The 17,392-nt window shown below is 42.7% G+C and overlaps 1 protein-coding gene across 1 annotated transcript in view; it reads left to right on the forward strand.

Annotated features, from left to right (window-relative positions):
* Nucleotides 1-17,392, forward strand: part of fer1l4 (fer-1 like family member 4) — a 109,492-nt gene that overhangs the window by 15,629 nt on the left and 76,471 nt on the right. The window contains exons 4-14 of the mRNA XM_045705303.2: nucleotides 3,695-3,794; nucleotides 3,978-4,072; nucleotides 4,268-4,309; nucleotides 4,539-4,706; nucleotides 4,804-4,864; nucleotides 5,251-5,382; nucleotides 6,303-6,365; nucleotides 6,600-6,684; nucleotides 6,907-7,069; nucleotides 8,708-8,891; nucleotides 12,547-12,733. Coding sequence (XP_045561259.1) covers nucleotides 3,695-3,794; nucleotides 3,978-4,072; nucleotides 4,268-4,309; nucleotides 4,539-4,706; nucleotides 4,804-4,864; nucleotides 5,251-5,382; nucleotides 6,303-6,365; nucleotides 6,600-6,684; nucleotides 6,907-7,069; nucleotides 8,708-8,891; nucleotides 12,547-12,733 — 1,280 coding nt within the window. The remainder of the gene's footprint in view (nucleotides 1-3,694; nucleotides 3,795-3,977; nucleotides 4,073-4,267; nucleotides 4,310-4,538; nucleotides 4,707-4,803; nucleotides 4,865-5,250; nucleotides 5,383-6,302; nucleotides 6,366-6,599; nucleotides 6,685-6,906; nucleotides 7,070-8,707; nucleotides 8,892-12,546; nucleotides 12,734-17,392) is intronic.

The raw sequence follows: 17,392 nt of genomic DNA on the forward strand, positions 1-17,392 counted from the left end.
GGAAAACATCCACTTGTCTGTCATTTTATGAAGGGTGTGCATCGTTTATGCCCAGTTTTAAAGCCTTTAGTCCCTCCATGAGACCCCAAGCCGAATACAACAGGTGTAGTAGACCTTACCGTGAAATGCTTACTTACAAGCCCTTTACCAACAATGCGGTTTTAAGAAAAACAAGAGTTAAGAAAATATTTACTAAATAAACTAAAGTTAAAAAAAATGTAACACAATAAAATAACAATAATGAGCTATATATAAAGCATTCGGAAAGTATTCAGACCCCTTGACTTTTTCCAGATTTTGTTACATTTCAGCCTTATTCTAAAATGGATTAAATAAAGAAAGATCTTCATCAATCTACACACAATACCCCATAATGACGAAGCGAAAACAGTTTTTTTATTTTAGCAAATGTATTAAAAATAAAAAACAGATACCTTATTTACATAAGTATTCAGACCATTTGCTATGAGACTCGAATTGAGCTCAGGTGCATCCTGTTTCCATTGATCATCCTTGAGAATTTTCCACAACTTGATTGGAGTCCATCTGTGGTAAATGAAATTGATTGGACATGATTTGGAAAGGCACACACCTGTCTATACAAGGTCCCACAGTTGACAGTGCATGTCAGAACAAAAACCAAGCCACGAGGTCGAAGGAATTGTCCGTAGAGCTCAGAGACAGGATCGTGTCGAGGCACAGATCTGGGGAAGGGTACCAAAACATTTCTGCAGCATTGAAGGTCCCCAAGAACACAGTGGCCTCCATCATTCTTAAATGGAAGAAGTTTGGAACCACCAAGACTCTTCCTAGAGCTGGCCACCTGGCCAAACTGAGCAGTCGGGGGAGAAGGGCCTTGGTCAGGGACCAAGAACCTGATGGTCACTCTGACAGAGCTCTGGAGATCCTCTGTGGAGATGGGAGAAATTTCCAGAAGGACAACTATACCTGCAGCACTCCACCAATCAAGCATTTAAGGTAGATTGGCCAGACGGAGGCCACTCCACAGTAAAAGGCACATGACAGCCCGCTTGGACTTTGCCAAAAAACACCTTAAGACTCTCAAACCATGCGAAACAAGATTCTCTGGTTACGTCTGCCAAGCGTCACATCTGGAGGAAACCTGACACCATCCCTACTGTGAAGTATGGTGGTGGCAGCATCATGCTGTGGGGATGTTTTTCAGTGGCAGGGACTGGGAGACTAGTCAGGATCAAGGCAAAGATGAACGGAGCAAAGTACAGAGAGTTCCTTGATGAAAACCTGCTCCAGAGTGCTCAGGACCTCAGCCTAGGGCAAAAGTTCACCTTCCAACAGGACAATGACCCTAAGCACACAGCCAAGACAACGCAGGTGTGGCTTCGGGACAAGTCTCAATGTCCTTGAGTGGCCCAGCAAGAGCCCGGACTTGAACCCGATCGCACATCTCTGGAGAGACCTGAAAATAGCTGTACAGTAATGCTCCCCATCCAACCTGACAGAGCTTGAGAGGATCTGCAGAGAAGAATGGGAGAAACTTCCCAAATACAGGTGTTCCAAGCCTGTAGCGTCATACCCAAGAAGACTCAATGCTGTAATCGCTGCCAAAGGTGCTTCATCAAAGTACTGAGTAAAGGGTCTGAATACTTATGTAAATGTGATATTTCATTTTTTATTTTATAATAAATATTTTAAAATTGATAAAAACCTGTTTTTCTTTTGTCATTATGAGGTATTGTGTGTAGACTGATGAGGAAAAAATACAATTTAATCAATTTTAGAATAAGGCTTTAACGTAACAATCTGTGGAAAAACGAGTGATCAAGTCAATTTGCGGGGTTATGGGTTAGTCGAGGTAATTGAGGTAATATGTACATGTAGGTAGGGGTAAAGTGACTATGTATACAGGTTGAAGTCAGAAGTTTACATACACTTAGGTTGGAGTCATTAAAACTCGTTTATCAACCACTCCACAAATTTCTTGTTAACAAACTATAGTTTTGGCAAGTTAGTTAGGAGATCTACTTTGTGCATGACACAAGTCATTTTTCCAACAATTGTTTACAGACAAATTATTTCACTTATAATTCACTGTATCACAATTCCAGTGGGTCAGAAGTTTACATACATTAAGTTGGCTGTGCCTTTAAACAGCATGGAAAATTCCCGAAAATGATGTCATGGCTTTAGAAGCTTCTGATAGGCTAATGTTTAAATGTATTTGGCTAAGGTGTATGTAAACTTCCGACTTCAACTGTAGATAATAAACAGTGAGTAGCAGCAGCGTAAAAAAAGGGGGGGATCAATGCAAATAGTCCGTATAGCCATTTGATTAGCTGTTCAGTAGTCTATGGCTTCGGGGTAGAAGCTGTTAAGGAGCCTTTTGGACCGAGACTTCGCGCCCTGGTAGCGCTTGCCATGCGGTAGCGGAGAGAACAGTCTATGACTTGGGTGACCGGAGTCTTTGACAATTTTTAGGGCCTTAATCTGACACCGCCTGGTACAGAGGTCCTGGATGGCAGGAACCTTGGCCACGGTAATGTACTGGGCCGTACGCACTACCCTCTGTAGTGCCTTGCAGTCAGAGGTAGAGCAGTTGCCATACCAGGCAGTGATGCAACCAGTCAGGATACTCTCGATGGTGCAGCTGTATAACTTTTTGAGGATCTGAGGACCCATGCCAAATATTTTAAGTCTCCTGAGGGGGAATAGGTGTTGTCGTGCCCTCTTCACGACTGTCTTGGTGTGTTTGGACCATGATAGTTTGTTGGTGATGTGGACGCCAAGGTACTTGAAACACTCAACCTGCTCCACTACAGCCCTATCGATGAGAATGGGGGCGTGTTTGACCCTCCTTTTCCTGTAGTCCCTGATCATTTCCTTTGTATTGATCACATTGAGGGAGAGGTTGTTGTCCTGGCACCACACTGCCAGGTCTCTGACCTCCTCCCTATGGAGAGGTTGTTGTCCTGGCACAACACTGCCAGGTCTCTGACCTCCTCCCTATAGGCTGTCTCATCGTTGTCGGTGATCAGGCCTACCACCGTTGTGTTGTCAGCAAACTTAATGATGATATTGGAGTCGTGCTTGGCCACGCAGTCATGTGTGAACAGGGAGTACAGCAGTACAGGAAGGGACTAAGCACACACCCCTGTCTATTGTGCTCTAAGCTACAGTATTTCACTGCAGCCTTTAGAGCCGATGGAAAGCGTGAGTGCCTCTCTTTCAAAACTGCTTTGCTACTTGCCCTTACTTCTGCAAATCAAGAAGTGTGTGAGCTGTATGCAGTTCATCACTCGTGCCTGCAATTTGCCCTGGGGTAATCTAAGGTTACCCTACAGCCTGTCCTACAATTGCTTCAGATTAGAATGCTTTTCACCCACTGCCTTTCTCCTCTCTGGAGGAAGAACAGCTCTATCGTTTTTGTCCAGCGCGCACTTTACGCATCTATATGGACAGGAGGAGAGTTTTAAGGTGGAGTAACCAGCTTTTTGTCTCCTCGGCACCTCCTCACACAAGTAAACCTCTCCGCAGTCCAACCTGTCAACCTTACTGTATGTAGAGTTTGTGACCAACCTTTCTTCACTGAGGGGAAAAATAAATCCCAACAAAAGACAAATGCTGAATTTAATCTAATGTTTAATTCAATTGATATATATAATATGCATATATGGAGGGGTGGTCCAAAGCTGTTTGACCGTGATGTCTCCCTCAGGCTCCTGGGTAAATTAATCATCAGTCTCCAGCATGTGGTGACCTCTGGGAGACTGATACTCCGAGAGCCACTGACAGACAGCAACCACAGCCAGACAAATGTAAGTCAAACACATACACCAGTGGAGGCTTCTGCAGGGAGGATACCGAGAATGAACCTCCACTTTACTGTGGAATGCATTTTTGAAACGTATGATCCTGGTACACACATGCACAACACACACACACACACACAGGTTTATTTATCTATAAAGGCACTTTTTTAATATACTTCATATGTTCAGATATACATTGAGCTGGACGTACGATACCACCCTGTGCAAGGTGCTGCCGGTGGATGGGAGGGTGAGGAATTCCTCAATGTGGAAGACAATGATGAGTGAGTGAAAGAATAGTATGTAGAATACTGCACCATTTCGTCCATCATATTTGTCTACACCTGATAACAGATTGCATGCTCACCGGCGTTATGTTCTTCCTAATGTTGATGAATTAATATATCATTATATTTAAAAAATCTTCAAGTCCCATATCAAACTCTCTTCTCATTTTTTCTCCTTTCCCCCTTTCTCAGCTCAGGTTATGTTATCAGAAACTCAGGTTTTGCTGAGCCTAGGTAAGTCCTAGACACTGTAATTGAGATTGTTATTGAAGAGTGCTCAAATTGGATTGATTGATGCCATTCTGAGATAAGATCACATTCAGTGAACTCTAGTCATATGGAAAGTTTCTGTGGACGATTTCTCAAGTTTAGACATTTTGTTCATTTGTCCAGACACCTGTATTTGTATTTCTTATTGTATTTCATATGACAATGATCCAAATGATGATACTCTGACTCTCAGGTTAAAGCAGAGTCTGCGACCCGAGAAACTCGACCGAGAGACCAGGAAATTAGGGCGCGGTCTGGTCAAAACCGGGGACGAGGATGATGAAGACGATGACGAGGATGATGACGATTATGATATATCAGACATGGAGTCTGCCAACATAATGTTCACTCCCATTTTAAGGTGTTTTTTTCCCTCTTGTTTCTGTAGAGGGATTTTTAGACACAGTAGTTTACATTGAAAACGTTTATATTTTTATGCTGAGTTGTCTGTGTTTTAGTCGTTGCAGACCTCTTTCAAAGCATGTGCTTGCTGCCACACCCCGAGTACAGAGCTTCCAGGTGAGTGATGAAAGTTATGGAGGAGAAGGCAAAGGACAAGTTTCCCCAAACACCATTATTAAGTCACCCTTTAAAAAGCACTGGTTTATGTAATATTTGACATAGTGGGTTATGTCACATTTGACATTGGTGGTTATGTCACACAGTTATGGCACATTTATGAATCCTTGATAGAGCATGACATACAGTCCTAGATGATTTGTGACACAATAATATAGTGATTTTGAAGCCTTTATTAATGCTTGATAAGGCCTTCATAAATTGCACTTAATTTAAAGCGGGACAAAGTTGGGTCCATCTAATCTTTATGATCACACCATTATTTGTCCCATGAAAAACTTAATTCAAGACCAGCATCTTAAAGTCTCTTTTGCTCTTTCTCTCAGGTTAATGTGAATGTATTGGAGGCCCAGAAACTGGTGGGCGTGAACATAAACCCAGCCGTGTACATCAGAGTGGGAGAAGTGAAGAAGAAAACTGCTACACAGAAGTCCACCAACTGTCCATTCTACAATGAGGTGGGCTATTTAACCCTGAGTCTCAGGGGTATAGAATATACACTCAACACCATTTGTATTTGGACAGGGAAGCTAAAATGTTAAATGTGTCTTTATACTCCAGCATTTTGAATGTGAAATCAAATATTTCATATGAGTCGACATTTCAGAATGTCACCTTTTATTTGAGGGTATTTTCATGCATATCTTTTTCACCAGATAATGTTTTGCTCAATAGGAACTGAATGGTGAATAATGTATTGTGCCATTTTGGAGTCACTTTTACTGTAAGTAAGAATAGAAGATGTTTGTGAACACTTCTAAATTAATTTGGATACTAGTGCTACCATGATTATGGATAACCATGAATGAACTGTGAATAATGATGAGTGAGAAAGTTACATAGGCACAAATTCACATACCCCCCCAAAATGCTAAACTCCGCTGTCATCATTATTCATGATTCATTCATGATTTTTCTTTATCATGACATTATCAGAATTAATTTGTGTTCAGAAACATCTTATCTACCAAACTTATATAAAAAAAATGACTCCAGTCATTATTCACCGATCAGCTCCTATTGGGAAAAACATAACCCAAAACACAACTAAAACAAATTGCAAATGCATAAGTGAATCTATCCAAATACTTATGACTTCTTCAAATGGGGGGACTAGATAATGCTTTCATTTCTAAACAGTAAAACCAATATGTATGAAAATACCCTCAAATAATACCCTTGTATGCAACATTTGACCTCAAATCCAAAATGCTGGAGTATAGAGACAAATAAAAAATGTTTGCTTCACTGTCCAAATACATATGATGTTGAGTGTAATCGAATAAGATAATTTACTTTATATGTGGAGGTATCCAAGAGACTTTACGTAAGGTTTCAATTCTCAACACGTTACTTCAATGTTTCTTTCCTCTCTCAGAACTTCATGTTTGAGTTCCAGGAGACACAAGATGTTCTGTTTGATAAAGTTATTGAGATAACGGTAAGTTGTAAAAATAGTTAGTTGTATGTCTGGACTTGATATTTTTGATAATCATAATTTGATTCAATATATATCAGTGTAAAGTGAAAGGAGGTATCTTTGTCCTGAAGCAGCATTTTCACACTGGAACCACAGGATCATGTGGTGTGATACATAATGTCCTGGGCTCACTGAATCAGTTAAGATAATGTAATGTTATCCTTGGATATACTGAGCCTTTGTTTTAACACATAGGTTGTTCACAAAAAGATGCTGGGATTTATGATGACACTTATCGGCACCTTCAAAATTGACATCAGCACTGTCTACAGTCAGCAAGGTAAACAGGATATGACACAAAAACTTGGAAGCATGTATAAAAGGGAAGATAAACTCTGTGGTGCCCTGATAAGACTATGATTTAAAGGGAATAGTCCTTAATCTTTCAATATTGTAATTTTAGGGAGTTGGGATAGTCATTCATTTTGACATCACTATTCAATAGAAATATCAGCCTTGTATTTTTGTACTCATAAAGAAGTATGTCTTTCTGTCACAACAGATCACAGGTTCTACCAGAAATGGGCTCCCCTTACTGATCCCAGTGACACCCGGGCAGGGATAAAAGGTTTCGTGAAGTGCACCTTGAGTGTTGTGATGAAAGGAGACGCAATGGGAATGCCCAGTTTGCCTCCTTTAGGCAGTCAGAACAATGACATTGAGACGTAAGTCATAGCTTTTTCTTGAAGGAACCTCCTAAGAAAAATGCTTAACATTTTATTAGCCATGTAGACTACTCCTTGGTGGGTGGTGTTTATAACTCACTTTAAGCTAAACTCAGCAAAAAAAGAAACGTCCTCTCACTGTCAACTGCGTTTATTTTCAGTAAACTTAACATGTGTAAATATTTTTATGAACATAACAAGATTCAACAACTGAGACATAAACTGAACAAGTTCCACAGACATGTGACTAACAGAAATTGAATCTTGTAACAGTCAGTATCTGGTGTGGCCACCAGCTGCATTAAGTACTGCAGTGCATCTCCTCCTCGTGGACTGCATGAGGGCTCTCCGGGCTCTTCGCTGGCCATGGCAGAACACTGACATTCCTGTCTTGCAGGAAATCACGCACAGAACGAGCAGTATGGCTGGTGGCATTGTCATGCTGGAGGGTCTTGTCAGGATGAGCCTGCAGGAAGGGTACCACATGAGGGAGGAGGATGTCTTCCCTGTAACGCACAGCGTTGAGATTGCCTGCAATGACAACAAGCTCAGTCCGATGATGCTGTGACACACCGCCCCAGACCATGACGGACCCTCCACCTCCAAATCGATCCCGCTCCAGAGTACAGGCCTCGGTGTAACGCTCATTCGTTTAACGATAAATGCGAATTCGACCATCACCCCTGGTGAGACAAAACCGCGACTCGTCAGTGAAGAGCACTTTTTGCCAGTCCTGTCTGGTCCAGCGACGGTGGGTTTGTACCCGTAGGCGACGTTGCCGGTGATGTCTGGTGAGGACCTGCCTTACAACAGGCCTACAAGCCCTCAGTCCAGCCTCTCTCAGCCTATTGCGGACAGTCTGAGCACTGATGGAGGGTTGTGCGTTCCTCCTGGTGTAACTCGGGCAGTTGTTGTTGCCATCCTGTACCTGTCCCGCAGGTGTGATGTTCGGATGTACCGATCCTGTGTAGGTGTTGTTACACGTGGTCTGCCACTGCGAGGACGATCAGCTGTCCGTCCTGTCTCCCTGTAGCTCTGTCTTAGGCGGCTCACAGTACGGACATTGCATTTTATTGCCCTGGCCACATCTGCAGTCCTCATGCCTCCTTGCAGCATGCCTAAGGCACGTTCACGCAGATGAGCAGGGACCGTGGGCATCTTTATTTTGGTGTTTTTCAGAGTCAGTAGAAAGGCCTCTTTCGTGTCCTAAGTTTTCATAACTGTGACCTTAATTGCCTACCGTCTGTAAGCTGTTAGTGTCTTAGTGACCGTTCTACAGGTGCATGTTCATTAATTGTTTATGGTTCATTGAACAAGCATGGGAACAGTCATTAAACCCTTTACAATGAAGATCTGTGAAGTTATTCGGATTTTTACGAATTATCTTTGAAAGACAGGGTCCTGAAAAAGGGATGTTTCTTTTTTTTCCTGTGTTTATTACTTGAATTCATTGGCTGATTTCCCATTTTATTTTTCTTCTGCCCGTATTGTTCATTCATTCAAAAAAATATTGATGTAGGTAAGCTTTAACTGCTCACTATTCCTGGATTTGCCTTTCTTAATTGCCCCTGAGGGGATAAGTTAAGTTGTATTGATTTGAATTGAAATTGGGCTCATGTTGCTTTCCTCTCTTTGTAGGAACCTGCTCTTGCCCAAGAGAATGCCAATGGAGAGGCCCTGGGCTAAGTTCCTGGTGAAGATCTACAAGGCAGAAGGTTTACCCAGTATGAGCGCTGGCTTCCTGGGTAGCCTCTCTAAGATGATGGGGGACAAAAAGGTCTTCATTGACCCTTACGTGCAGGTCACATTCGCAGGCCAACAGGTACAGGTGCAGGTTCTTTTAGATGTTGAATAACAAGGTTTTGATCAATTCCATTTAAATTCAGTCAATTCAGGAAGTAAACTGAAATTCCAATTCCATTTTCGTCATGAGGAAAATGTACTTCCTGAATTGACTGAATTTAAATGGAATTGACCCCAATCTGTTGGATTATATGCTAGAAATAAGGTATATCAAACCAATTTCGGTCGCATTCATATAACAATAGTCTATAAAATGGTTTTGTTGGTTTTGTGTATTCAGTCATTAGTGCAGGGTTTTCTTTGTTGTGCCAGTTCACATGATAAAATACTGTAGTATACAATTATTTTTTATTTAACCTTTATTTAACCAGGGAGTCATGGCCTATTTTGCAGATGAGCCCTGCATTTAAGTATTCACTGTAGTGTTTTTGCTGTACTGTAGTGTTTTTGCTGACTTTACTGTAGTATAAATACTGTAGTAAAAGAAAACTGCAATATATACTATAGTAATTAATGTAGTGTTTTTGTAGTATACTGTAGTATTTACAGTTAACAGTTAACAGTTAACTATAGTATAAATAATTAATAAATAAATGAAAAAATAAATAAAATAACTTTTTATTTATTTTTTATTTTATTTCACCTTTATTTAACCAGGTAGGCAAGTTGAGAACAAGTTCTCATTTACAATTGCGACCAGGCCAAGATAAAGCAAAGCAGTTCGACACATACAACAACACAGAGTTACACATGGAATAAACAAACATACATTTACGTCATTTAGCAGACGCTCTTATCCAGAGCGACTTACAGTAGTGAATGCATACATTTCATTAATTTTTTGTTCCGTACTGGTCCCCCGTGGGAATCGAACCCACAACCCTGGTGTTGCAAATACCATGCTCTACCAACCGAGCCACACGGGACTCCATACAATCAACATACAATCAATAATACAGTAGAAAAATAAGTCTATATTTAAAAATGTGAGCAAATGAGGTGACATAAGGGAGGTAAAGGCAAAAAAGGCATGGTGGCAAAGTAAATCCAATATAGCAAGTAAAACACTGGAATGGTAGATTTGTAGTGGAAGAAAGTGCAAAGTAGAAATAGAAATAAATGATGGGGTGCAAAGGAGCAAAATAAATAAGTAAATAAATAAATACAGTAGGGGAAGATGTAGTTGTTTGGGCTAAATTATAGATGGGCTATGTACAGGTGCAGTGATCTGTGAGCTGCTCTGACAGCTGGTGCTTAAAGCTAGTGAGGGAGTATATACTATAGTGTAAGCCGTCTAGTGTACCTGTAAGTAGGTTATGGACATTACTGTAGTATATACTACAGCGATTTTTTTTGTGTGGATATTCTACAATATACTGCAACATTCTATAGTTTTTATTTTTGTATTTTTTATTTAACCTTTATTTTGACAGGGAGTACATTTTTTATTTAACTAGGCCAATTAGTTAAGAACAAATTCTTATTTACAATGACGGCCTAGGAACAGTGGGTTAACTGCCTAATTCAGGGGCGGAACAGATTTTTACCTTGTCAGCTCGGGGATTCAATCTAGCAAACTTTCGGTTACTGGCCCAACGCTCTAACCACTAGGCTACAACTGTTTCCTGTGATAAAAGTGCATCCAAGGGTTTAAGATTAAAAGCAGCTGCACTTCGATAAATAGTATCACCATAATCAAGACCAGGTAGAAAGATCAACTGCACAATCTGCTTCCTGCTGACTGGAGAGAGACATCTGTTTCTGTAAAAGAAAAAGCCACTTTAAATCTTAGTTTCTAAACAAGCTCAGTCGTGTGTTTTAAAACAATAAATCATTGTCAATCTACATACCAAGGCATTTGTATGCAGGGACTCGTTCGATTAAAGAACCATCCAATGAGTAAAGATGTAATCCAGCTGAGACAGTCTTACATGACCTTGAAAACAACGTATTTGTTTTGCACGTATTAAGTACGAGTTTCAAATCAGTAAGGGCTTCCTGCACAACTGCAAAATCGGACTGTAGTCTTGTCACAGCCAGGTCAGCAGTTGGGGAAATTGCGTACATAATAGTATCATCTGCATATAGGTTCAATTACATTTTGATTGACCAATATCATTTATATAAAAAATGAAAAGAAGAAGTCCTAGTTTCAACCCCACGAAACACCTTTACGTACTTCAAGAAATTCGGACTTAAAGGAAAATTCCACCCAAAACGATCTTTTGGTATTTGTTTCATTAGTCATTGTTGACATAGACCCAAAATGTTTTGCTTGTCAGCAATCAAGTTTTCAAAAGAAATAGCAAAAGATTGTTTTGGGTGGAGTTTTCCTTTAACCCCATCAATCACGATGGCGTGAGTTCTGTCACTAAGATAATCATGAAACCATTAACGTGTTGGAGCTCAGGCCTATCGAGGACAACTTATTTAATAAAATGTTAAACAGTATAACATTTTGACAGGTCCACAAACAAAGAAGCACATTTAATTTTAGTGCCTAAAGCATTGACAAGATCATTAACAACTAAAGTGATTGCTGTAATAGTGCTATGCCCAATGCCTAAACCATGATTGGTTTACATTCAAAATACATTTCTCAGATAAAAAAGAGAAAAGTTGTACATTTACCAAGGATTCAAGAATCTTAGCTAGACAACGAAGCCTTGAAATGGGGCTATAATTACGGCCCCGAGTGGCGCAGCGGTCTAAAGCACTGCATCTCAGTGCTAGAGGCGTCACTATAGACCCTGATTCAATTCCAGGCTGTATCACTCCCGGACATGATTGGGAGTCCCATAGGGCTGCGCACAATTGGCCCAGCGTCGTCCGGATTAGAGTTTGGCCGGGGTAGGCTTTCATTGTAAATAAGAACTTGTTCTTAACTGGGATGCCTAATTAAACATAATGGAGTCGCAGCACAAGAGCTGATTTCCATACTTTTGGAATATTTGTTGATAACAATGTTAAATAAAAAATGTGGGTTATTGAGCCAACATTGATGGGCGTTGCACACTTAAGCAGACCAGGATCCAATTTGTCAATAGTAAGTACTACACATGAACGAGGGACACTACAGTGTGTAGTATAGTATTCGACAGTATACTACATACTTCTCTAGTAAATATAGGGGTATTATATAGTAAACTGTAATATTTTTTAATATGGGATGTCTCTTCCTTATTTGAGTTCCTCTCACCTATACCCGCCTGGTCTCGTACAAGCCATCCATGTCCTCCCTGTGATATGCTTGTGTTTCTATGCCTCAACTCCCAACAACACTCACTCTTACAATACACCCACTATTTGTTTACTGGGTTGTGGTCCCTTTATTTGTACAGTACACTCTGTCTTTCCTGGTTAGGTAATGGCAAACACACCACTGTTTCCAAACAAATGGAGTGTGTCACCGTGGCTGCCTTGTCACCTCATTCACATCACGGCACAGCCCTATATTTCCTTTACTGCATTCCTTCTCTGGATGTACTGTAAGAATAGGGATAGGATTACAATAGCACTAAACCACTTTCCGGCTTTTGGGAGTTTTCAAATCAAATAATTAACCTTTATCTAAAATGAAATTAGCCTGATTTTTATAATTTAACTGTAAGACCTACAGTATGTGAATTTATCAATGGACTGCTTCAATTGAGAAATACTACGTTTTATCAAAGGGTGAGACGTCAGTGGAGTCCAACACCAACACTCCTGAGTGGAATGAGCAGATCTCTTTCATCGAGCAGTTTCCTCCCCTTGCCCGGCGAATAAAAGTGCAGATCCTGGATGATGCCAACATTGGCGATGTGGCAGTGGGGACACACTTTCTTGACCTGCAGCAAATCTCCAACCCCAACAGAAATGGTAGCGTCTGCAGCAGAAGACCTAAACTCTCCTTTTAGCAGACTACTATCGACATAGCTTCGGACCACAAGTAGGATCCTGACCACAACTAGGATCTTGATGGGACTTTGGGCTTAGATGGATCCTAGTTGCGTGAGGTTCCAGTGCCTGCCGTCTGAAATCAATACAGACCTAAAGTGTGAACGGTTTCATCCCCCCAAAAATCCCTTCAACAAAGGCATATCCATAATCTCTAGGAACAATACTTACCACCAGGCAGTTTTAAGTTGTCAGGCTTGAAAATCAGTTCAGTTCGCTACCCAAACCAGATCAAACCAGACACATCTGGTTTCAAGTGGCCAAGTCACGTCATGTGATCTGCTACTGCGATTAGTGGACGCACTGGGAATTAGACATGAGATCTGATTACATCAGTGAAAAGGTTATGACTTCAGCTTTTCTTCTATGTACTGTAATTCCTGTAATATGAAAAATTAAGGCATAGCTCGTTGTACAAGCCCTACACCTATGGGAACTGTGCATGTTTAGAGCGCCACCATTAGTTAAAAGATGTAACTTTTTTCTCTCTTCAAAAAATCTACAATCCTTTCAGAATGGTGATTTACCCTTTGCTAATCCGTGCCCCAGAATATGTGGCAACAAATTAACTGTTGTTGAGTCCGACACCTTGGACAAGCTTACATTTTAAATGCATGGAAGCCATTGAGGCCTTCCATTATAGTTTTCATGCAAAAACAAATTGTTTAAATGGCAAAATAATTAAACAGTGCACCAGTGATACTTGCTACTGTGATTCCTGAAATACAGAGCCCGTTGATGGAATATTTTTTCGAATCTGAAATCATACTTTTGTTACATTGTTTGCTAGCTCAGCTGGTTAGCTAGCTCTCAGTCTTATTGACCACCCAATGTTGCTAACGCTAGCTAGCTAGCCAGTTAATATAACTTATTTAAAAAAATGTATATTAGCTAAGTTATTCATGTTATGAAAACAACTCTTATGTGCTGTCGACATTAGGATACGATTTGAGAGTCCCAGTTAGCTCCAAAAGTGGTTAGTAACTTTGGCTGCATGCTGACAGTGCATTCAGAGCCATCCAGTGGCTAGCCACACTACAACCTTCAATTAAAATCCTTCATTTAAAATCCACCTGTATATCAATCTAAGTTGCATAATTTAAAAAATCTAAATCTGTCAATTTAAGCTAGAAATGTCAAGGTTTTTCCATTGGCAATCCACCACATCCGCCTATGTCGTCCTTTGGCTCTACGACCCCCACAAACGTCACAAGACTCATCTGAAGGTAACCCATACAAAGGAATGAAACGATGGAGGTAAATATGTGGTTAAATATGTGTCCAAAAAAGCAAAAATATTATCTGAACCTTCTTAGATCTCCTAGATATAGGACAGACACTTCAAAACCTTATTTCGTATAATTCCTTTTTTTACTGTCTTCTTTTTTCTCCATTTATGAATGTGCCGATATGTTTCTATCGGCCATAGTAGTAAAGAGTCAAATTCAATATTTTATCAAATATTTTTGTTTAATACCTAAAGGTGTTCTAAAATTCAAAATCAAATGGCTAAATGATCCATGTTATGACCATCTTAAAACAATTCCATACTGTATGTTAGCTTAGTACCCCACACCTCCTCCAACGGCTTATACTTTTAGTGGTTTTAACCAGGATCCCGTGGAATTGTAATGATAGTCCATCACAACATATCCGAGAGTCTCCTGATTACCAAGGGGTAGTGTTTAATTTAATTGTGTATTAAAAACACAGTTTGAGATCAATGTGAAGGGATTTTGCCAGTGGTTCATATGGGGATATGGGCTTCCCGGGAAAATGTTGACCGAGGTTGCAACAGTAACTACGGTGGCCAGGCCTTAGAGAATGGTACATATTGTATAAATTGCAATTCATAACATATTGTTCCAATTGCAATTCGTAACATATCGTACAAATTGTAATTGATAACATGTCTGTAATGGATCTTCTTAGAGAAGTGGAGGAGTCAGGCGCAGGACACAGGGATGAAGGTAAACCAAAACGTGTTTACTAAAATTATTAAATCCATCTTCTCTTAAAAATACATAGTCTGGAGAAAACACCTCCAACTACACTAAACGGACAAACAATCACCGACAAGACAAACAGGAAATGCAGAGGTTTAAATAATGAACATAATTAGGGAAACTCAAAACAGGTGTACACAATAAAGACAAAACCAAACGAACAGTGAAACATCGATCGGTGGCAACTAGTAAGCCGGTGACGTCGACCGCCGAACGCCGCCCGAACAAGGAGTCGACTTCGGCGGGAGTCGTGACAGTACCCCCCCCCTGATGCGCGGCTCCAGCAGCGCGCCGACACCGGCCTCGGGGACGACCCGGAGGACGGGGAGCAGGGCGATCCGGACGGAAGCGATGAAAATCCTGGATTAACGATGGATCCAGGATGTCTTCCGCCGGTACCCAGCTTCGCTCCTCCGGGCCATACCCCTCCCACTCCACGAGGTACTGAAGGCCCCTCGCCCGACGTCTGGAGTCCATAATGGCTCGTACGGTATATGCCGGGGCCCCCTCGATGTCCATCGAGGGGGCGGAGGAACCTCCCGTACCTCCGACTGCTGGAGCGGACCAGTTACCACCGGCCTGAGGAGAGACACATGGAACGAGGGGTTAATATGATAATCAGGGGGAAGTTGTAACCTATAACAAACCTTGTTCAATCTCCTCAGGACTTTAAATGGCCCCACAAACCGCGGACCCAGCTTCCGGCAGGGCAGGTGAAGGGGCAGGTTTCGGGTCGAGAGCCAGACCCGATCCCCCGATGCATAAACCGGGGCCTCACTGCGGTGGCTGTCGGCACTCGCCTTTTGCCGCCTGATGGCTCGTTGCAGACGTACATGGGCAGCGTTCCATGTCTCCTCCGAGTGCCGAAACCATTCATCCACCGCAGGAGCCTCGATCTGGCTCTGATGCCATGGTGCCAGGACCGGCTGATACCCTAGCACACACTGAAAAGGGGTAAGGTTAGTGGAAGAGTGGCGTAAGGAATTTTGGGCCATCTCCGCCCAAGGGATAAATGATGCCCACTCTCCCGGCCGGTCCTGGCAATAGGACCGCAGAAACCTACCCACCTCTTGGTTGACTCTTTCCACCTGCCCATTACTCTCGGGGTGGAACCCTGAGGTAAGACTGACCGAGACCCCCAGGCGTTCCATAAAGGCCCTCCAGACTCTAGACGTAAATTGGGGACCCCGATCAGAGACTATATCCTCAGGCACCCCGTAGTGCCGGAATACATGGGTAAATAGGGCCTCCGCAGTCTGTAGGGCCGTAGGGAGACCGGGCAAAGGAAGGAGACGGCAGGACTTAGAAAACCGATCCACAACGACCAGGATCGTGGTGTTCCCCCGTGACGGGGGAAGATCCGTCACGAAATCCACCGATAGGTGTGACCACGGTCGTTGCGGAACGGGAAGGGGTTGTAATTTCCCTCTGGGCAGATGTCTAGGTGCCTTGCACTGTGCGCATACCGAACAGGAGGAGACATAAACCCTCACGTCCTTGGCTAACGTGGGCCACCAGTACTTCCCCGTCAGGCAGCGCACCGTCCGACCTATACCAGGATGACCAGAGGAGGGTGATGTGTGGGCCCAACAGATCAAACGATCGCGAACATCAAACGGCACGTACACGCGCCCAACGGGACACTGGGAGGGAGTGGGTTCTGCACGTGACGCCCGTTCGATGTCCGCGTCCACCTCCCATACCACCGGTGCCACCAGGCATGAGGCTGGAATTATGGGAGTGGGCTCTGTGGACCGCTCCTCTGTATCATACAGCCGGGACAGTGCGTCTGCCTTGACGTTCTGGGAACCTGGTTTATAAGAAAGAGTGAAAGAAAAGCGTGTGAAAAACATAGCCCACCTAGCCTGGCGAGGGTTCAGTCTCCTCGCTGCCCGAATATACTCCAGATTTCGGTGGTCAGTCCAAATGAGGAAAGGGTGTCTAGCCCCCTCAAGCCAATGTCTCCACGCTTTCAGAGCCCCGACAACAGCTAACAACTCCCTATTCCCCACATCATAGTTTCGCTCCGCCGGGCTGAGCTTCTTCGAAAAGAAAGCACAGGGGCGGAGTTTTGTTGGGTTACCCGAGCGCTGAGATAGCACAGCCCCTATTCCAGATTCGGATGCATCCACCTCAACTATGAACGCTAAGGAGGGATCAGGATGCGCCAGCACTGGAGCCGTGGTAAACAAAGCCTTCAGGTTACCAAAAGCTCTGTCCGCCTCAGCCGACCACCGCAACCGCACCGGTCCCCCCTTCAGTAAGGAGGTAATGGGAGCCGCCACGTGGCCAAAGCCCCGGATAAACCTCCGGTAGTAGTTGGCAAACCCTAAAAACCGCTGCACCTCCTTTACCGTGGTTGGAGTCGCCCAATTACGCACGGCTGAAATGCGGTCAGTCTCCATCTCCACCCCTGACGCGGACAAACGGTACCCAAGGAAGGAGACGGACTGTTGAAAGAACAGACATTTCTCCGCCTTGACGTAAAGGTCATGCTCCAACAGTCGACCAAGCACCGTACGCACAAGGGACACATGCTCAGCGCGGGTGGTGGAGTATATGAGAATATCATCTA

The sequence above is a fragment of the Salmo salar genome, chromosome 22, assembly GCF_965601325.2.
Source record: "Salmo salar chromosome 22, fSalSal1, whole genome shotgun sequence".
In the NCBI taxonomy this organism is placed as follows: Eukaryota; Metazoa; Chordata; class Actinopteri; order Salmoniformes; family Salmonidae; genus Salmo; species Salmo salar.